Here is a 21,541-nt window from a genome sequence, read left to right on the forward strand (position 1 = left end):
TCCCCATCACTCCCATTACTTTTCCATCATTTTTCTATTCACTTTTATTAAATATGACAAAAAAGTTTATAAGCAAATATAGCAGTTATTTTTAAGTGGTAAGTAAAAGAAAAAACTTAATATTTTATATACATAGATAAGACATTTTTTTTCATAATTTTTAGCTTTAATTTATTGTTTTTTCTTTGTAAAAAATACATGCAAATAAAAAATAATTATGATGTAAAATAGTTGTAAAATGAATAATAAGATATTCTTTTTTTTCAAAATAACTAATTATATATTTGTTTTTTATCTTTTAAAATTATTTTATTAGATTTATTCTACTAAAATCCTTAAATGGCAAATAAAATCTTTTAAATAAAGTAAAAGAATTTGGGATTCTCTTATGAAAGCATTTTTTGGTAAGAAATAAAATTTTCAGATCGGACTTTATGCAGGTGACAAAATCGTGCATTATTATTCCTGGAGATATGCTAACGTCATCATTTTACATTCATTTGAAAGCTGAGAATTTGCTCTATCGTAAGAATCAAAGATCAGGAAAATTGGATCACTGGATGAGGCGTAATTAACGATCAAAGTCAAATCAAATTTAAAAATTAAAAATAAATATATTAGACGTAATTATTCACAATCCAGTGATTCAATTCATTCGATTTTAGGCTTATTAGATAGACCTCAATTTTCTCTTTCAAATGAATATAATTTCATTCGTGTAGCTTGCATCTACAGGTATTTAATAAATTTTTTTATATCAGATTTTATCAAACTTATAAAATTTTATATTAATAATATAATTGATGATTCCTAAACATCTACATATATTAAACGAATTATTTTAAATTTATTTTAAAGATAAAAGTTGGCATCACCTTAGGGAGCAAAGATCATTCAAATTGAATCACTATATGTGAAGTAATTAATGATCAAATTTAGATAAAATTCAATAATATACTGAACGTGATTACTGAACAACTAGTGATTCAATTCACTTGATTTTAGATTCATTAGATAGATCTTGATTTTCTCTTTCAAATGAATGTAAATTTATTTGTATAGCTTATTTCTACGAAGAATTATCAATGATTTTGTCATGAGAGTTATATTTGATCTTTTAAATTTTAATGATATCTTATATTAAAAAAAAATTAAAAATTATATAATTAATTAGTTTTTTTTGCATTATCTGGTATAAATTTATTATTCTTATATAAATGATAATTTATATTTGCTTTAATAAAATTATTTTTGTGTAAAAAAATTAGATTCCAAGGATCGGCCCATATGTTTTATTAAATTATTAAATAAATATGTCATTAAATATTTTTTGTCAAACATTATTTAATTCGTATGTCATAGAATTCAAATTATTAATATATAACACTTCGAATTTGTCATATTTTTGATATTATAGAACACACATCATTATATTTATAAAATAATGATCTGTTGAGATTTTTGGACTGTTGAGATTTTGGACTGTCAGGATTTTAGAATGTCAGGATTTTGGATTGTCGAGATTTTGGATTGTTGGGATTTTGTTGTCGGTCTTGTATTAGTCGTGCAAGTGATTTTTGAGATTTCGTACCAGAACCCAAATAAATATATAATTATATAATAATATTTTCATAAATGCCTTCTTTATAAATATATATATTTTTTTATATATACTTTATATTTTAATTATAAATTTGAAATTTAGGACTAAATATATTTCCTTTATATTTTATTAAAATTATTGACTTACTGAAGAAACTATAAGATTTTGGCAATTAGTAAAATGCTGAAATAGCGAAACTTTACCAAAACTATATAAAAGCCTTATTAAAAAGTTATTAAAACTTTAAAGAAAAGTAAACCTTAATAAAACTTATTATAAATGCTAAAACTGCCAAAATCTTGCTAAAATTATAATAAAATTATAGTAAAATCTAAAAGAAACTAATCATAAAATTTTGAAAAGATTTAAACAAGCAACCTTATATTTTATATATGTAAGCAATTATAAATTTTAAATATAATTAGAATATTTTTTATAAATATATTTATATAACTATTAATTAATTAGTAATAGTTATTTAATTACTATTAATTTTTTTTAAAAAAATTTATTTAAATTAAACAATTTATATTAAGCATTAAAAAGTTTATAAAATATATTAGTTCCTATTATTTAAAATATATTTATAAAAGTATTTTGAATTTAAATAAATAAAAAAAACTTTAAATTAAAAATTCTATAAAATTTTTAATTATCTATTTTTTTATTAGCTATTTTTTAAATGAAAATTTCTAAATTTACACAGGGTGTTTGTACACAGATCATATAAATATAATTTTTAATAGACTAATTTTTTTTTTTTAATTTGAAATTGAATGCTACTGACATTATACTCTTTTACTTTTTATTCTTATTATATTATAGATAAATATATGTATTTTCACCTGCTCTGCAAGTTTACTTAAGGCATTAAAGGAGGTTTTGAATGCCATTTTTAATCTACTAATATGACCCGTGTTTAAACACCCCGTGTACAAATAGAACTTGCCTTTTTAAATATATATCTTTTAAATATATATACATAGTTAGTCTTAAATAAAGTACATGTATTTATAAAAATATTATTATATAATTACCATCTAATACTGTAAATTTATTTAATTTAAAAATTGAATAATATCTATAAGTACTTTATAAATACTAGATATTATATGAAGAAGATACATTGTAATTTTAATTAGAATTAAGCTTAAATTACTAGAATTAAGGAGGATATTAACTAAAAATAAAATTTTTTGTATTTAATAAAATATTTAGATCTTTTAAAGTAAAGTTTTCTCTAAATAATAATCATTTAGTAATCACAATATATATAGAATTTGAAAACTGCAATAATAAATTTATATTAGTAATAATAATAATAAAATTCAATAATTTTTCTAAATTGAATATTTTACTGATTATTTAATTTTTTTGAATTTTAGTAAAATTGAAAAATATTTATATTTTTTTGAATTTTTTTTACTAAAATTTTTTAAATTAAAAATTATTATAAATTATATTCTTTTAAATTATAGCATTTTATTATTTTTTGTAATAAAAATCAAATTATCGATTATTACTTAAATTAGTAGATGCTTATTGGTTATAATCTCTAATAATTTAATAATCTAATAAATTTTTTATTAGGTAATTTATATGAAGAGTAGCAGAATTTTGAAAAGTGCAATAATTTTTTAATATTAATACTTTTTTTTATTTATTTTTATAGAAATTAATATTTAATTATAGTAATAATATTTTATATAATCATAAATATAAACCTCTAAAATACTTTACTTGAACAGTAAATATTTATGATGAGTTATTTTTAATATTAATACTAATTTTATATTAAACTAAATATTAATATTAATATTAATTTATTAATATTACATTAGAATTAATTTATATTAGAATTATTTTTTAATGCTAATATTAAATTAAACAATTTTTATTTAAATCTTTCAAACTCTTCAAAATTCCATTTTTTTTTAAAAAAATCTCTAATTTATTTAATTTCTTTTAGCATTTTTTTTTTGAAATTTATATATTAATATTAATTTTTTTTTTCAATATTTTATTAAATTATATAAAATTACACTTTAAATTATATAATTATCATATATTTCATATATTATGAATTATAATATCCTTTATATTATATAATATCTTCAAAAAGAAGTTACATTTTTTATTAATTTTATTGTTTAAATAATTCAACAAATATTTTAAGTATAATATATAATAATACTCTAATTATTTCATTATAAATTTTAAATACCCTTTATTAATAATAAAAATTTTAGAGTTAAACTTCTAAAATTTATAAGATCTTTAGAATACTATAGCCTATAATATATAGTATATAATAGTTATATAATACTATATATATATTTCTTATATTACTTTAAATTATATAAGATTATATTACATAATAGTTGTATTTATTAATATCTCTTAAAATTTTTTCTTTAATAATACTTGTAATTTTAATATATTTAATAGTTTGAATTTATATTATAATAACTTTTTTTAGTTATTTTTATAAATATAATCCATACTATTCATATATTTTTGAAGTTTTTACATTTCTTTATATAATTTATTGAAAAAAAAAATTATTTAATTTGATTATATATAATTTAATTAACTAAATTTTACTTTAAATTAAATCAATATATTAAAATAAAAAAAAATTTTTTTTTAAATAAAATAACCATTTTTTTTAATTATAAATATTAAATTTAATAATGTTTTTAAGTATAAAATATTGATTTTTTGCCAAATTTAATGTCAACTAAATAATTTAACAGATCTTAAATCTGTTAAATTATCTAATTAAAATAAAATTAAATAAACTATTGTCTTAAATAAATCTTTTTTTTTTTTGGGTTTTAAATATAACTTTTTTATTAAATAAAAAAATACTTTAACTAATTTTCTTCTGAAAAAAATATTCATTAATTTTTATTTTTTAATACTATTTTTTCTATAAATACTTATGTTTTGAAACAAAATTTAATCTTCATTACTTCTGCAAAAGATTACTGGTGTTTTTTTTACTAAAATCAAAAGTTTGAAGTAGTGAATTAAAAGGTGTTGAGAATCTTTAACAGTATATATGAACTTCAATAAGAAGCTTAATAATGAACAAAATTAAAATCATTCTGCTACACTTGTACAAAGTTTCCATCTTTGAAGATATTTTTTTTTGTAGATTATATAATAACTTGCAACTATTTGATAATACATCAAATTATTGTAACATATATTTGTTACAACCTTTATTATTCCTAATATTAATTATTTAGCAAAATTTTAAATATTATTACAAAATGCTGTTGATCACCACCAAATATATGAAAATCTAAAAATACCAGATACCAAATATCAAAATACCAGTGATAATCATTAGTAAAATTTCTAAAATAATATACATGATTTTGAACCCATATCTCCCCAACCGTCCAAATAAATTAAATATTCTTTTGTTTTCTTTGTCATCTTTTGAAATTCATATACCAATTTTATGAATTTCTATTCAATCTATTTATTATTATGATATTGTCTATAATCGATGTCCCGGAACAGTTGCAAAAATTACCATTACAATTATAGAAACTAATAAACCTAATAAAAAGTATTTAATGGCTTTTTTAACATGTAATGTATATATGTATGGTTCCCTTACACGTTGGAAATGAAAGAATTTTGTTTCACTACAATATAAATTATATAATTAATTTAAAAAATCCGAACACAGAAAATTCATGTATCAAATTTATCATTATTACCTTATTTTCAATAAAACGAAAAGAGGGCTAATCTTCGTTGCATAAGCAAATAAATTACTAATTCCAAAAAATATTGGGATAAAACCCTAAAAGGGTTTAATAATAAAAAAAAAGACATATTAATATATGTCATGAAACATTTAAAACCCATTTAAGACATTACGTACCCATAACCGTAACGTATTTGGTTTTCTATCCAAAAAGATTAAACTTAACACAACAGCAAAACCAATAAATAAACAGAATAAACCTATCGCCAATCTCATTGTAATTTGTCGAACATGCATATTTCCAAATGCTCTGGCTTTTAAAAACCTTGGGAAATGCACTCTTTCCATAAAGGCAAAAATTTCTTTTTTTGCTTCGTGAAAGATCCAAGGATCAGCTCTTTTATGTTGAGCATCACCTTCTTCTTCAATCGCGTGAGAAATTTTTTCCCGAATATGGTCTGATAATATAATTTCTTTTTCTGATCCTTCATAAATATATTTATAATAAATACGTTCTGCTGATTCACGAAGGTCCTCCCTTGTAAATGGTCTCTCCCGATTATAAATTGAAAAATTTCCTGTTGTCGTATTGGTTCTGTTAGAGCGAACAGAATCTCGATGTGTTAAAGGTCTTTGTTTATTTTCATTAGAAATCTCAATTATATGTGAACTTGATGGTGATTCTGGGCGAGAAGGAGGATCATCAATGATTGTAATATCAGAACCACGAGATGCAGAGCTCGTATGTCTTTGAACACCTACATTGGTCGCGCTAGGCCTTAATTTATCCTTCTCAGATTTACTACCTCCCGGTCTATATCTTTCATATTCAGGATACTCATCATCTACATCCAATCCAAGTTTTTTGAGGTCTTTCAAATAAGCTTTACATAAAACCTCATGTTCTAATACATCGAGATAAAAATCCAAGTATTCAGAAACTTTTTCTCTGTCTCTCATGTAAAGGTAAAAATTATATAAACATACTGGAGGAGCTGTTTTACGAGAAAGAACTTCTTGTAATGTGGGTAGTCTGTCTCGTTTAACTGCTGGAAAAGATGCATTTTCGAGACGACGATCTTTCTCTGTCGTAATATTACTAGTTGTATTTCCTTGACTGCTCATTTCTTTGATAAATTAAATTGTAAATTTCTGAAAAGAATTTACAATTTTTTTTTTTTTAGCAGAAACATACTTTTTAAATCGTTACAAAAATAGTAAGTATCTATCAGCCCAGATAATAGAAAGTTATTCGATTGTATGACAAACCATGCTTTTATTACAAAACACGGGTCGATATTGCTTATGTAAGAACACTGCATATGGCTAATATAGCCATATACGGAACAGTAAAATTTAATTTTTTTTTTATTTAATTTACAAAATCGGTAATTTATGGTAAAACTTATTTATTAATTCGGCCAAAGAATTAATAATAATTATAATTCTGACCAAATGTTATTTGGTTGACTAGATTGTTCCGCAAAATCATTTCAACCATTACTAGAAAAGGAATGTAAAACTATGAAATATTACAGTGGAGTGTTTATGAATAAGGTCAAAAAAGGAGTATAAATGTGATGTTATGGATATGATATTAAATAAATTAAAAACTTTTCTTATGAATAATATCCGGATCTTCTTGGAAATCTTCAGCCGAAACCCACATCTATTGAAATAATATAAATTCAATTATTAATATTTAAAAAAAAGCTTTTTAAATAAATAGAAAATTACAAACCTTTTTAAATGAACTCAAGCCTGCTAATATAGAACCACCAATCCATGTACTATATTTTCTTTCTGGCGGTGCATAAATTTTAATTTTAATATCTTTAACAGCCAATTTTCTTACTTCATTCAACAACCTTGTACCGAAATCTATAGAAAATAAATGTTAATTTAGATATTATTCAAACTTACAAATTAAAAGATGTATGGATTTTTTTACCTTTGTAAAGTGTTGATCCACCAGACAAGACAACATTTGCATACAAAGATTTTCTTAAATCTAAATCTACACGATTAATTGAATCGACAACAACTTGATGAATACCGGCATATTCAAGTCCAATCAATTCAGGATTAAATAGAATTTCTGGAGCTTTAAATCTTTCAGTACCCAACTATTATTTATATTAATATTAGATCCCTTAAAAAAAGTTTAATAATACAGCATAAAAGCTTTTTTTAAACTACCTTAACAACGTTGCCATCAGGTAAAGTAAAGTCATCGAATTTTCCGTTCGTATCTTTTTCTTCTTTGGCTGGATTTGTTGCCACATAGCAAGTTTTCTCTTTAATAATACGAACGACTTCCTTTTCAGCAGTTGTTGTGAATTTATAACCTGATTTACGAAGAAGCAACTGCAAATATTCGGTGACATCTCTATTTTTTTAAAACAATTATTAAAATAATTTTAAATACTTAAATATAATGTACACGCTTTAAATATAAATAATAGAGTACCGGCCAGCGATATCAACTCTACGAATAGCGTTAGGAAGGGCAAATCCCTCGTAAACTGGTACAGCGTGAGTAACGCCATCACCTGAATCAAGGACGATACCTGTAGTTCGACCAGATGAATAACTAAAAATGAAAATGAACAAATAATGATTAAATACAGTTTAACTATAATATTTATAATACAAATTAATTGATCAACTCATTATTCTTTTACTAACAGACTCAATACTGCTTGAATCGATGCGAATAAAGCGGGAACATTAAAAGTCTCAAAAAACATCTGAGCAGCCAATTCTCTATTATTTCTAGGATTAAGTGGTGCTTCAGTTAAGAGCACTGGATGCTATTAAAAAAGATGAATTAATTTCGAATATGAATCTTAAATGTCAAAATCAAAAGTTTCTTAACACGTACCTCTTCGGACGCAGTTTTTAATTCTTCTTCATAAATATATTTCCATATACGTTCCATATCATCCCAGTCAGATACAATACCATGTTCAATAGGATATTTTATTTTAAGGAGACCTCGTAATTCTTGAGCTTTACGGCCGATAAAGACGTCACCTTCAACTGCACCAGCCATAATGCGTACATGTTTAGGTCGTCCAACACTATTTTTTCGTACAAAAATATTAGATAAACTTTAAAGAGGACAAAAATATACAAAACAATAAAATAGGGAATATTTACTATGACGGAAAAAAACATTTTGGGCTATCATCACCAGCAAATCCAGCTTTAATGACTCCAGAACCCTAAAATCATTAAGTTGAATACACAGATACAAAATGGCAAAAAATATACTTAAAAAAAGTGATAGACATATACATTGTCGATAACAACGGGCTGATTAGTCAAAACGTCCTCATACTCCATTTCAGTTATTTACGATTTATCAATTTAAAAATAAAAATAACAACCGAAGGCCTTTAAGCAACAGGAACTCAAGAACTATGTTTCCTATGTTTCTTAATTGATAAACCCCTTAATTATGGTTATGAATAGGCCGATCCGTGTGAATAACACATGCTCCGGCCACGAATTAAAATATGCGCATCTAAAATTCTTATCACGTGAAACAGTAATTCCGCCCAGCCTAAAAGTAAACTGGTCGCATTCATTACATAATAAATAATAATTAATAATTCACGCCATCTTTCTTGAATTTTTTTTTTTGCAATGCCTTCTCCACCAAAACCATGGGAGAGAACTGGAACAGCTTCAAGAGTTGCGACAGTTCCAAATAATGGAATACCATTAACGAATATAACACAACAACAAACATCTTTAACTAGTACGTCGACTAATGATGCACCTCCTGCCGTTCCTGCAAGACCTTCCACAATGTCTTCAAGCTTCACAAATAGAAGTAAATTTTTTTTGACAACTTTTGTTAACTTTGAATCTTTATATGCTTAAACTAAATATTTCTTATTCAAATTTAGATTATGGTACAGCCAGCGGATATGGTTCAGGATACAGTCCATATTCAAATTATAGCTCATACGGAGGAGGATATGGTTCACCATATAGTCGTTATGGCTCATCATATTCGTCATATTCTCCGTATAATCGATATGGCTATGGCTCATATGGTTCATATGGTTCATATGGTTCACATGGGTCATATGGATCACCATATAATCGGTTTGGATATGGAGGAATGATGGGACCAGGAGGAGGCCCGGGAGGCCCAGGAGTTCCGGGAGGTCCTGAGGATATGTCACTTACACAAAGAATGGAAGCAAGTACAGCAGCAGGTTTTCATATGATAGAATCTGTAGTAGGAGCGTTTGGTGGATTCTCACAAATGTTAGAATCTACTTTCTTTGCTACACATTCATCATTTATGGCAATGGTTGGAGTAGTAGAGCAATTTGGCAATTTACGCAATTATTTAGGACAAGTACTGAGCGTATTTGCTTTAATTAGATGGATACGACATCTATGGTATAAAATTACAGGAAAAAGACCTTTAGTTAATCCAAATGAATTAACTCCTGGTAATTTCCAACAATATCAAGAAAATACAAAATATTCCCGTCGTCCTATATTATTTTTCATACTTGCTGTATTTGGTGTCCCATATTTAATGCACAAGTTTATTCAAGTTATTTCAAGAAGACATCAAGAACAACGACAATTAGATGGTAGTATTCCACCTGAAAGCGCTGGCAATAATAATGAAATTAATACTACTCCGATAGTTCAAACAAACTCTTCACCACAAAATTTCGAATTTTGCAGAGCTCTTTATGATTTTAAAGGCGAATCGTCTGTTGAATTAAGTTTTACCAAAGGCGAAATTATTGCTGTATTAAGTAAAACCGATTTGTGGGGAAATCCTTCACAATGGTGGAGAGGAAGACTGAGAAATGGTGAACAAGGAATGTTTCCGTCAAATTTTATAGAAATTATTAATAAAGGAGGTAATCCTGAAAGTGGTAAAGATATTAAAGGATTATTACCTTCTTCCAACGATAATGTAAATAATAATAATGACAAGGATAAAGAGTTAAGCATTGAAGAATTCGAGAAAACAAAAGTAGTAACCTCTTAATATGATAGGAAAAGCAAGAATTAACTTTTTAGAACTTTGTGTATCGTTATTCTTTTTATTTGGGGTTTTTCCCACAAAAGACACTAAAAACTACTGTATTTAATGGTATTCTTTATTAAATGCAAAAAAAAAAAAATTGTAATTTATATAATAAAAATTTCCACTTATTTGAATGTTTATACATTTATTTATAAACTAGCCTGTGTATAATAATTAGAGTAGTCCATTGTTATACAGTATTACTTAATTGTAACTGATGGGAAATCTAAGAGATTTTTAAAATCAAGTAAATGAATTGATTCTCCCATATTCGGATTTATTGCAATTTTTTCAATAAACGCAGCTTAAAAAAAAGTTTAGTTAAATATATATCGTAAAAAACATTTCTACACACACATATATAGCATACCTTTTTTATTAGAATCTTGACCTTTGCCAAGTTCATTTATCTCTTTCAGGATAGCTTGAATATTACCTGCATTAATAATAAATAGCTTAATTTAAATTATATTTTATTAAACACGAAATAGAGGAAAAAATACCTTGTATTTCCTTAGTTGTCCAAGAAATTTTCCCAATTCCTATGAAAAAAAATTTATTAATTTAAAACATCTTTCTTATAATGAGATAAGTTTTAACTTACCAGTATGAATCCAACCAAGTTTATCACTATTAAAACCAAGTTTATCATCCATTCTCTTTATAGTTTCAACAATATCATCAGTAACAGTACCTCTTTTCACCATAGGCATTAACATTTTTGGTCCTAAAATTCTTGCAATTTTTGTTACTAAAGGATATAATTCTGTTGTTGATAAACATTTATCAAAATTTCCAACACTAAAATTTCCTTCTGCTATCTGTTTAAAATACAGATATTAGGTTTCAAATATGGTTGGAGAAAAATTATTTGCTTATATTATACCTCTGCGATTAATTCTTCTGCACCAACAGTATGTGCTCCAGCAGCTTTGGCCTCTTCCGCATTCTTCCCCTATTAAAATAAAATAAATAAATTACATAAATTAAAAAATTTATTATTACTTTACGAAATTAGTATTGGTCAATTCCATAGAAAAATAAGGAAAAGGCAAATTTCATAAAATAAAAATGTTACCTTTGCAAAAACCAGCCATGCTACTTTTTTAGATATTGGTTTTGGTAAAGACACGGAACCACGGACTGGCGAATTTCCTTTTTCTAGCCTGGTTTTCACGTGTAATTCTAAAGTTCTATTCGGGTAAGTTATTTCATATGCCTATTCATATTGAAAAGTTAAAATAACTTGTATACGTGACATAATATACAAAACTTATTATACCTTAAGTATATCAAGCGCATCAACTAAAGGAAGAGCTGTTGAAGGCATGATTTTTTCTTTTTTTCTTCTCTTTGATTTTGAAGCATATTCCCTTATTTGTGGATGTTTCTATATAAAAAGAATTTGGACTTGGATAAATTTTTTTTTATACTTAGAAATATGAAAATTAGTTATTTATTCTTTTTTTTTGAACTCACCAAATTAATAAATTCTATGAAACGAAAAGACTTAAGATTTGATAAAGAATTATTTAAATAAATAAAATTTGGTTGTATAAATAATTGTTTAGAACGAATATGTAGAGACATTTTTTTTGTTGATAATCACCGATGTTGATTCAACATCACGCAACTCGTGTACCACTATTACTAGAAGTTTACCATAATAAATAATAAATGCATTAAAAATATGACCAATCAAAGGATAGATCAGAATGAACTAAACGATATAGCTGTCCATTATTCTAATTTTTTTTCGTTGATAAAAATATTATGGCTTCTTCAAAAAATGCGAAATATTCATTTGACGCAGATGAAGTTTGTCCAATATGTAAGAATAATAGGTACCTAACACCTAACATGAAACTGCTTGTTAGTGATTGTTATCATAAAATGTACGTATGATCATATATTTTTACTAATTTTTCTTAAAAAATGAAAGTTAATGTACATTACTTAATAGGTGCGAATCATGCATAGATAGATTATTTGCAAATGGGGCAGGACCATGTCCAATTTGTCAAAAAATCTTAAGAAAAGTCAGCTTTATTGAACCTACATTTGAAGATTTACGTGTCGAAAAAGAAGTAAAGGTTAGGAGAATGTTATCAAAACAGTAAGAAACTATTTTTTTATAAAATGTATTATTCGTTGCAAGTATAATTATTAGACTAAAACTTACATATAATAGGTATAATCAACGTCAAGAAGATTTCGAAAGTTTACGTTTGTATAATGATTATTTGGAAATGGTTGAAGAAATAGGTATATTTCACTAGGGTTCTTTTTTCTTAAAAAATAAATATGTATAGTTATTTCTTAACTAGTGTGCTTTTGAACTATACTTTAGCATGGAATCTTATTAATGATAAGGACAAAAAAGAAACAGAAGCTTTGATGAATAAGCATCTTAATGAAAATAGAGACATTATAGCTCGTAATAGGCGTAAACAAGAAGAAGAAGCTAAAAAGGCAAATTATTTTAGTGAAAAAGTAAAGATAGATAAACGTATGAAATTTGAAAGTTATAAAAAAGAGTTGGATGAGGAAAAGAAACGAAAAGAAAGAGAGGAAGCTGAATTAATCGAAGAGCTGGTACATTTTAAAGCACTTTTATATATTTGCATTATATTTGCATTCTACATATATAAATTAATGTGATAAATACATGTAGGCTAAATCTAAAGGATCTGCAGCTGCAATTTTAGCAGAAAAGAAGGCTATGCGAGAAAGTTCACGTAGTCAAGAAGATAAAAGTCCACAACAACATTATCCTTCACCAGGAGACAGCAATCTTAGTTCATGGTATAGCAGTAATTTAGAATCTACTAGTTTTATGGAAGATTCACAAGAATTTGATGCAATTGCGTCTGAATATTTGGACATTGGTTATTATACGCTTAAAGACAAATATTATGATCCGTATCCTTTTTCTTTAATACAAAAAAAAAAAGAAATTCTCAATTTAATATAAAGAGTTATCCTTAACTTGCTTTTTTAAAATTAAGATATACCGAGACCAATACCAAGTTACGTGCGGGTGGATTTTCTCCAAAATTTCTACATGAAAGAGCATTACAATCTGCATTTTCAGGACTTTTTTCATTCAATCAATCTGATGATATGAATATCGATTAAAAAGAGTGTAATTTGAGGGTAATTCTTAATGAAATCTACCAGTCATTGATAAATTGTGAATGGAAAAGGAATTTATCAATAATTCTTCTTAAAATTATTTAGTATTCAATAAATAAAATAATATTTAAATAGAGGTAAGTCTATTGACTACGAATATTTATTTAAAAAAACATTGATTAAAATTTTGTTTATTTTAGTTAATAGTGTAGGTAAGTTTATTATTAATAATAGTGGTTTCTTTATGTAAAGAAAAAAAAATAGAATGATAGAAATTGCTAAAAGCTTTAAATAAAATTTTATTTTTATTAAAAAAAGACTATTCATTTGTTCATTCGTATTATTAAATACACAAAAAAAATAAAAAAAAAGAATTAATAAACTCTATAATCTCTATAATGATAAATAATTTAGCTTGCTAATATTAGACACTTCAAGCATTTCTTCAATAACAGCTCTATTAAAATCAATAGGATTGTCAAGATAAAGATGATGTCCAGCATCTGGTATTCTTTCAATTCTAACAGGTACATTCATTAATTTTTTAGCCTTTTCGGCAGCACGAAAGTCCATCCAGTCATGTTCACCGTATAAAAATGTAGTAGGCATTTTAATCTCATGTAATCTATCAATTAATGGATTACGAGCGTAAGCACCGGGTTCAAGTAATCTTGTGACGGAATATTCCCCACTACCTGTAGCTGTGGAAATATGGTAAATGTAATCATGTAAATCTAATTGATCTACTTCCTCAAGATGTGAAAATCTCCTCGTTGTATATTTTGATACAAGAGATGGCCCAAATGGACCTAAACAACGTAATATTAATTGTGGAGTGAAATGTGCATTCCATAGTCGTGATACCCATCCAGGAATTTGTCTTACACCGCGACCATCAGAATTATAAAATTCTGGATCATTTTGTGGATTTCTTGGTATACCAACTGGTGAAACCAATATAAGTCTTTCTACATGTTTAGGATATTTTAAAGCATAAACTGCTGCTAAATAACCACCTAAACTATGTCCCAATAAGGTCATTTTATCAATTTGATGAATTTCTCTCCATTTTTCTAAAGAATCAACAAAAAATTTTTCGGTTTCCTCAACATATTTATCAACTTCTTTTTCTTTTATAATGAATTTTGGTCGAGAACTTCTACCCATACCCAACCAATCTATACTATATATTCTCCATCCCGGTACTTGACTTAATCCATGATAATTTCTATAAAAAAATCCAAGTCCCGCTCCAAAACCATGACACATGACTAAATTCTTTATCGAAGAATTTTTACTTTCGTTTACTGTAGTCGTGTTTGATTGCACTTTCAAATCAGTTTGTGGTACATGAGTAAATCCAAGTTGTTGTTCTTCACTTGTTGTATGCGAGTCAGTTTTTGATGAAGAGAGTAAGGATGAAATTGATCCATTGTCGATTGCAAAGTCGTTACCTTTTTGATCTATAACTAATGTATTAATCTTTCTTATTCCATCACCATCTAAATCGACCAATCCTACTTTTGCTGTTGTTTTTGAATCAGCTGGTGTACCTAATGTTTTACCTCCTAATGTAAAATATGCTAAACGTGATAATAAACGTGCTTCGGCTGCTTCAGATGTTTGTTCTGAGCGTGAATACCAATGTCTTAGCGATGCGAACCTAATATAAGGAGAACTAATTACAACAAAAAAAAAGTTAGTATTTTGTATATATATATATATAAAATAGAAAAATGAAGGTAAAATATACTGACGGTGCAGGTGGAATAACAATTGATGAGGCAGAAGATACACTAGCCATTTTAATTAAAAACGGTATGAAAGGGATTAAATATGTAGATTCTTTTAATATATTAAGTATAATCAATTCGATACAAAAGTTTTTTCTATGAAAATTAAATTAAAGATAATTAGGAGAAAAATAATAAAAAAGGAAAGCTGAAAAATTTGAATCTATTTATATACTAAAACTTGGATCCGCGCAATCGGATTTACGTAATGTTTTATTTACCGGGTCGGCAAAATTTATCTATTACAATCGGGATGTTTATTTTCCGACCTAAAAATAGGTTGTCATACATTTCTCTATAAATTATTATTATTAATCTATTTAATTTAATAATATAATTTAAACAAGTTTTTTCGCGCGGAATTATCAGTACTACTAAGATATTAACCAATCACGACATATTACGTTTAATTTTGAAAGGAAAGAAAAAAAAAGAAAAGATAAATTCTTTACCTAAATTCCATTATTTTATCCGAATAATATAAATAGTATTATGGCAAAGTTGATTATTAATCAATTAACTAACCAGTTTTGCCGAACAATTGAACTAATACACTTTTAACTGTGAGTGCCTTATACTCCTTCCTTGTTTTTTTCTCATTAACCCCTTAAAAGATGAGCGCTACAAATATCATATAAAGATGTCAGCTGTGTGCAATAATACATTGGATAAATTCCTTAAGTTCAGTAGTTCAGTAAGAATTAAAATATTTTGTATGGTTTTACCTATTGGAATTGTACAGTATATTGTCGATCAATCAAATAAACAAAATTTCAGACTATATTAGGGAATTTAGGATTAATAAGGTCAACTTAAACTTTCCTTCTTAGTATGATCTCGTGGATGTTCGGATGTTCGCGTGGAAACCTTTAATGATTCAGCTGATCCCAGGCATATGCCAAAATTATCTTAGCAACTTTTTTTTGGTAATAACATCCCCAAAATTTTATTTTATGACTGCGAGTGTGGTTATTGAACGCAGCTGGAGGTATATTTCCGGATAATGGCTGAAAGTTTTTTTGCGCGCATATATACATACGCGGTAAAAAAGTATTTATGAAAATCCGCAGGGAATCTATTGGCTAATTTAATAATGTTTTTTTGTTTTTTTTTGCCCTAAAGACTTATGGCGTGTTGATTCTGGTATTTCATGGTGTGACGTGCTGACCCATGCAATAAATATATAAATACCTTTTCTCTGGAAAATAGTATTCTTTTTTTGTACTTTCTCTTTTGATTTATACGTTAATTGACGAGAAAACAAAGTACAATCCCAATTATTATATTTCCTGTATGTATTATTTATAATAGTTTTCTTTCAATATTTAATTATGTACACCAAATAATGAAGATTAGACCTGAAAAAAGAATATAATTAGGATTAAATGATAAGAGATCAATCAACGTAAAAAAGATATATGTTTCTTTTAGTCACCCGTTTATGGTTTTTTTTTTTGGTTGCATGAGTTTCAGCTTGCATCGGGGATGACTACTAGTTTTTAGTGGTAACAGAAGTGCTAAAAAGGAAATTAGTGTAGTATTTAACTAAACTCTCTCGGAAAGTAAACAAATTTCATTGTTTGTTCTTTTTCATATATTAAAATATACGGTCGAAAAACCGTCCTTTCAACGAAATTTTCAGTACTTTTTCTTTTTGTTTATATTAGGAATAACATCTTGTTAAAATAATAATAAACTAAGATATTCACTAAATTCTAAATGGATATCTCGCTGTAAGATAGAAAAAATATATTTTTAGCTTCAGTCGTTTCTTCAATATTTTTTTTTCTTTAGTATAATATCCCAAAAGAATACTTGATGCCGCATGACATGCGCAGAACTCCTTCACAAGCTTCACTCCCTCCTGCTCCACCTTATTACCCGCGGCAATCAAAAGCAGACCAAATCGTACAGGTTTGTCTGATGTACTTTTTGAAGACAATGTAATTAATGATTTTAACTTAAATTTGGTATTTTTTATTTGTAGAATTTTTATACCAAAGTTGCTCAAATAATTACTCAGGCGCGTCTTATACAATATGATAGTCTAAGCAGCGGAAATATTCCACTTAATACCAATTTAACATTAAATCCACGACAAGCGTCAAAGAGGCCCAATAAATGGGTATGGTTTTTAATTAAATAAATTTATAACGGAATTTTCACGTCTTTTGAGTTCTATAAGAGGATAAATAATAGTTGAAACGAAAGATCGATGTTAATGGGTTCAATTAAATTTAAAATGATGAAATTAAATCAATTGAACTTTACATCATTACTTGATAGAGAATTCAAAAAAACTTATATCTTTTTTTTCATTTTTTCACCTAGTTTAATTTAGAAATATGGGATTCAGATGATGTTTATAAAGAAGATCTAAAATATTGGCGACATACTGCAACATCTACAGGGTTACCACCAGATCCAATGACTATAGAATTCTTTTTGGACACATCTGAATTACCAAAAAATAAAATACTTGTTATAACTGATGAGATAAGAAGGCGTAAAGTAGATGTTCATGATTCAAATGAAGATGGTAAAACAAAAAATATTTTATTAGAAAGTTGGCAATTAACGTTAAGGTAATTAAAATTTTTGATTGAATTACACAAATTTTTTTTCATGAAGTTTTATATTAAATATATTTCTTAATGCATAATATTAGCCATCCATCAACGGATCCACCACCTGACCTTCCTGTTGTTTATAAGAAATCAATAGCATTTTTTCGTTCTTTATATGCTTATGTTCGATTACTTCCGGCTTTTCGATTATTTAAAAGAATAAAAGCGAAATTAAATCATGATTTAAAAATTGGATATCGATTCGTGCTGCCCAACACTGACTACATAGATGATATCGGAATTGGTAATCTTTATTAGAAGAAGTTACGATTTAAACATTTCAGTTTGATTTCCTTTTCAGAGCTTATATTGATTTAATAAATTTTATATTTTTTAGACGTGCCTATAATAGAGGGTGAAACAAACGTTTCTTCTCAATTTACATTTGGTCCAATCGATACTCCTTTAGGGTAAAGTTGATAATTTATTTAGCGCTTTTTATAAAATAAATTAGGAATTATATTATTGATATCATTAATATTATATAGATCGCTGTCTCTGAAAGCGAAATATCGAACAAATTGTGAATTCTATATCGATGAATCTGAAGAAGAAATGATTAGTGCTAATTTTATGGTAGATTTCGATGAACAATTTTTTACTCCTACGGTAGTAAAATATTATCAAGAACAAGAGCAAAGAAAGCAAAAAGAAGAAAGACGAAAAAGTGTACCAACAAGGATGAATGTTTGTCTTTAAAAATTTTAATTATTTTATTACATTTTATTTTATAATTAAATATTAATTGATGAATTATTTACATATTCATAAGACTCCACCTTCCGGATACCTTTTTCCACATTCACCACAATATAACAATCCATTATTAAGTGGTACCCCACAATCAAATCCAGATGTAAATACAGAACTTTCCTTTCCAAAAATTCAGGCACCAAACATTACTGCGCCAATTCTACCTTTAAGATCATATGATTCGAGACGATCTCTTGAGAATCAACGTAGTGGGGTATTTATTATATGTTGTATTTTTATTTTTACGCGTTTTTCTTGAATTAATATCGTCTTTTATCATTTTAGCGATATGATAATCTTTCATCATCACGTCCAAATGTAACATTGGTTCAACCTTTTAAATCACCATCCCTTTCTTCTTCACCTTCTCAAGATAATCTTCCATCTCCAACATTCTCTGAACGTTCTTCGCCATTACATAGGTCACCATCTTCACTTTCTTTACAGCAACGATCATCAAGACCGTTAAGTGGTGGTGCTACACTTTCATCTTCGGTTAAATCGAATTCATCAGCTGGAAGTTTAACGACGAAATTTTACTCGAGTTTCGGCAATCGACATGAAAGATCTAATGGGAAAGAAAGTGGAAGGGAAAGTGTTAGTAGTCGAAAAAGATCTTTAACGAACAGGAGTGACGGGTCTGGTGGATCCTTTAATTCAGTTAGTCGCTTATTTATTCAATTTTTTTTTTTTTGATTATACATATAATTGAAACTGTTGGAAACTAAATTATTATATTGTATGATTTATTTTCAGTCCTTCTTTGCTTCGCTTGATCCAGACGATGACGTGAGCGCATTCGTCCGTTTCGTTGATTCCCGAGAGCCGTTAAAGATGTTTAACAAAAGTCCAACAGGATCGGATGACTCGGAAAATCTAGGGGATATCATATCCAGTTCTATATATAAGTCAAAGGTATTATTATTAATTAATTTAATAAGATTATATTATAAAATAATCTAAAATTCTTTTCATTAATTTAAAAATGCGAACAGCAATTACAACAATTATCTCGATTTCAAAAAAGTAAAGAATCACATAATAGTCTTTCGGATTCTATTACTTCTATAACATTACAATCCGGCCCACAACAATTAGAACCTCAAAGTGGTCTTACACATGGTACATTAAGTGGGTCAGTTTCTTCTTCTTCAACATTGTCATCCATAAGTAAATCCACTACACATCCACCTATTGTACCATCAAGACTTTCGGAAAATGTTACATCAGATAAACAGGGAGAATTTATGACTCAATCTACACGAATACTTCAAACTAAAAATCCAAGTATTATATCTGGAGGGAACCTCAAAAAAGGAACAGAGATGGGCATGATACCAACGGACAATATTATTATTAGGGATTATTCTTCATATCCTAATGAATTAGGAGTAGGAATACGTCATGTAGATTCAAGTTCTTCCTTATCGTCGCAACATTTAATAACTGATGGTGTAGGAGATATTACTGGTTCTCCTGCATCAGGTAATTCTATACAAGATGAATTATTATTTAATTTAGAGGTTCCCGTAAACTCTAGTGTTGGTGATGTTAATAATGTAATAAATAATACAATTGGAACAACAACGGAAAATAATCAAAAAATGGCACGTATTGATGAAGAACTAACAGGACAGTGAAATTTTCAATTATAACACCGTCTTTAAGTCTCTTTACAATCTTAATATTTATCAAATAATTCATACTCCCCACTCTAGTTTAAATTATGTTGTACATTATTAAAAAAAAAAAAAAAAATAATTTTGATAAGAAAAATTTAAAATATAATTTTGTTATATATTATTACTATTATATATTAGTTTGATTTATTTTTTTTTTTTCAAAAAAAAAAAGAGAATCAAAAGTATTATTATATTATATATAATATTATGTTGGACATTTGGGTACGAAAAAAAAAATTATTTTATAGCGAGAAATGATAAAAAAATTTATTGAAAAATATCACTTTTCTTTTTATTATTTTGGTGGAATCCATTTCAGAAAGTATTCACGGAGTTTATTATAAAATTGAACATTATTTTCTTACGAAAACTATTATTATTTTAAAAATTGTGTATGTTTATTTTTTAACGTATGAAAATGTTTAGATCAAATGTTTTTGTACCAATAGTTATTTTTTTGTCACACAAATAAATGCAGATCTGACCAATCAAATTACCTCAGAAATTTATCATAAAAATTGCCTTTTTTGTGATATTTGTTTGAATTGTATCTACACCGTCAAATCGTCAAATCATTTGTGAAAAAAACACCATAATCTACTAATTAACATAATAACATGCGCATTTATTAAGACCATTCACGCGTGTACAGTATTGTGGTCTAGAAGACGTTAAGATAATAATGGAGGATAGATTAACACGTGGAGAAGTTTATTTATAATGCGAATTAAATTTTTTTTAAAAAAATTTCAAAAAACACAATTTACTTATCAAATATGTCATAGAGATTTACATTGGTTGTGAGAAATTCGAGTCAATGTTACGTTACATGATTAATATGATTAATACATGTAAATTGCGTCAACATCATAAACAATTAAAAAATATGAACCATAACATATGAAAAAAAAATAAAAAAAATTGAAGGAAAAAATATATAAAATTTGTAACAAAAAAAAACATTAATTTAAGCATACATAGCATATATTATAAATATAAATGACAATTATGTATTACATATTAATTATTATAATCAATTTTTAATAAAAATATATAAAAGTATATTATTTTAAGATCATTATTTTATTGTTGAATAAAAATAATGACGATTAGTTTTCGTTGATCTTCTTTAACCTATAAAGATGAAAAG

At 26.4% G+C, this 21,541-nt stretch overlaps 7 protein-coding genes across 7 annotated transcripts; 3 read left to right on the top strand and 4 right to left on the bottom strand.

Moving 5' to 3' along the window:
• Nucleotides 1-4,786: 4,786 nt before the first annotated feature.
• Nucleotides 4,787-6,496, bottom strand: OCT59_008260 (uncharacterized protein). Its single transcript, XM_025320265.2, has 3 exons — nt 5,508-6,496; nt 5,341-5,426; nt 4,787-5,265 (listed from the first exon to the last, which is right to left on the bottom strand). The coding sequence occupies exons 1-3, from the start codon at nt 6,453-6,455 to the stop codon at nt 5,115-5,117; spliced, it is 1,185 nt and encodes a 394-aa protein (XP_025171792.1). The 5' UTR covers nt 6,456-6,496; the 3' UTR covers nt 4,787-5,114.
• Nucleotides 6,497-6,638: 142 nt separating this feature from the next.
• On the bottom strand, nt 6,639-8,814 carry OCT59_008261 (Actin-2). The gene is made up of 9 exons (XM_025320264.2): nt 8,631-8,814; nt 8,493-8,557; nt 8,215-8,413; nt 8,019-8,143; nt 7,801-7,923; nt 7,530-7,719; nt 7,282-7,456; nt 7,072-7,211; nt 6,639-6,999 (listed from the first exon to the last, which is right to left on the bottom strand). Exons 1-9 carry the CDS (start codon nt 8,676-8,678, stop codon nt 6,937-6,939), a joined length of 1,128 nt encoding a protein of 375 aa, XP_025171791.1. The 5' UTR covers nt 8,679-8,814; the 3' UTR covers nt 6,639-6,936.
• A 157-nt stretch (nt 8,815-8,971) lies between these two features.
• OCT59_008262 (uncharacterized protein) lies at nt 8,972-10,924 on the top strand. The gene is made up of 2 exons (XM_025323599.2): nt 8,972-9,171; nt 9,248-10,924. Exons 1-2 carry the CDS (start codon nt 8,982-8,984, stop codon nt 10,360-10,362), a joined length of 1,305 nt encoding a protein of 434 aa, XP_025171790.1. The 5' UTR covers nt 8,972-8,981; the 3' UTR covers nt 10,363-10,924.
• Nucleotides 10,424-11,991, bottom strand: OCT59_008263 (mitochondrial 54S ribosomal protein uL1m; the record flags this gene model as incomplete). Its single annotated transcript, XM_025327354.2, has 8 exons — nt 10,424-10,705; nt 10,772-10,837; nt 10,905-10,943; nt 11,006-11,222; nt 11,288-11,356; nt 11,480-11,620; nt 11,684-11,791; nt 11,881-11,991. 8 exons carry the CDS (start codon nt 11,989-11,991, stop codon nt 10,602-10,604), a joined length of 855 nt encoding a protein of 284 aa, XP_025171789.1. The 3' UTR covers nt 10,424-10,601.
• A 170-nt stretch (nt 11,992-12,161) lies between these two features.
• Nucleotides 12,162-13,671, top strand: OCT59_008264 (uncharacterized protein; the record flags this gene model as incomplete). The annotated part of the gene is made up of 8 exons (XM_066142335.1): nt 12,162-12,296; nt 12,365-12,517; nt 12,593-12,666; nt 12,752-12,996; nt 13,076-13,323; nt 13,410-13,441; nt 13,544-13,557; nt 13,642-13,671. Exons 1-8 carry the CDS (start codon nt 12,175-12,177, stop codon nt 13,669-13,671), a joined length of 918 nt encoding a protein of 305 aa, XP_065999225.1. The 5' UTR covers nt 12,162-12,174.
• A 54-nt stretch (nt 13,672-13,725) lies between these two features.
• Nucleotides 13,726-15,450, bottom strand: OCT59_008265 (uncharacterized protein). Its single transcript, XM_025331193.2, has 2 exons — nt 15,294-15,450; nt 13,726-15,214 (listed from the first exon to the last, which is right to left on the bottom strand). Exons 1-2 carry the CDS (start codon nt 15,338-15,340, stop codon nt 13,930-13,932), a joined length of 1,332 nt encoding a protein of 443 aa, XP_025171787.1. The 5' UTR covers nt 15,341-15,450; the 3' UTR covers nt 13,726-13,929.
• Nucleotides 15,451-16,509: 1,059 nt separating this feature from the next.
• Nucleotides 16,510-20,883, top strand: OCT59_008266 (uncharacterized protein). Its single transcript, XM_025311419.2, has 10 exons — nt 16,510-17,243; nt 17,317-17,454; nt 17,661-17,914; nt 17,998-18,200; nt 18,294-18,366; nt 18,445-18,643; nt 18,729-18,923; nt 18,995-19,369; nt 19,466-19,624; nt 19,705-20,883. The coding sequence occupies exons 1-10, from the start codon at nt 17,148-17,150 to the stop codon at nt 20,347-20,349; spliced, it is 2,337 nt and encodes a 778-aa protein (XP_025171786.2). The 5' UTR covers nt 16,510-17,147; the 3' UTR covers nt 20,350-20,883.
• The last annotated feature ends 658 nt before the right edge of the window (nt 20,884-21,541 follow it).

Source organism: Rhizophagus irregularis, chromosome 16 (genome assembly GCF_026210795.1).
Source record: "Rhizophagus irregularis chromosome 16, complete sequence".
Classification (NCBI taxonomy): domain Eukaryota; kingdom Fungi; phylum Glomeromycota; class Glomeromycetes; order Glomerales; family Glomeraceae; genus Rhizophagus; species Rhizophagus irregularis.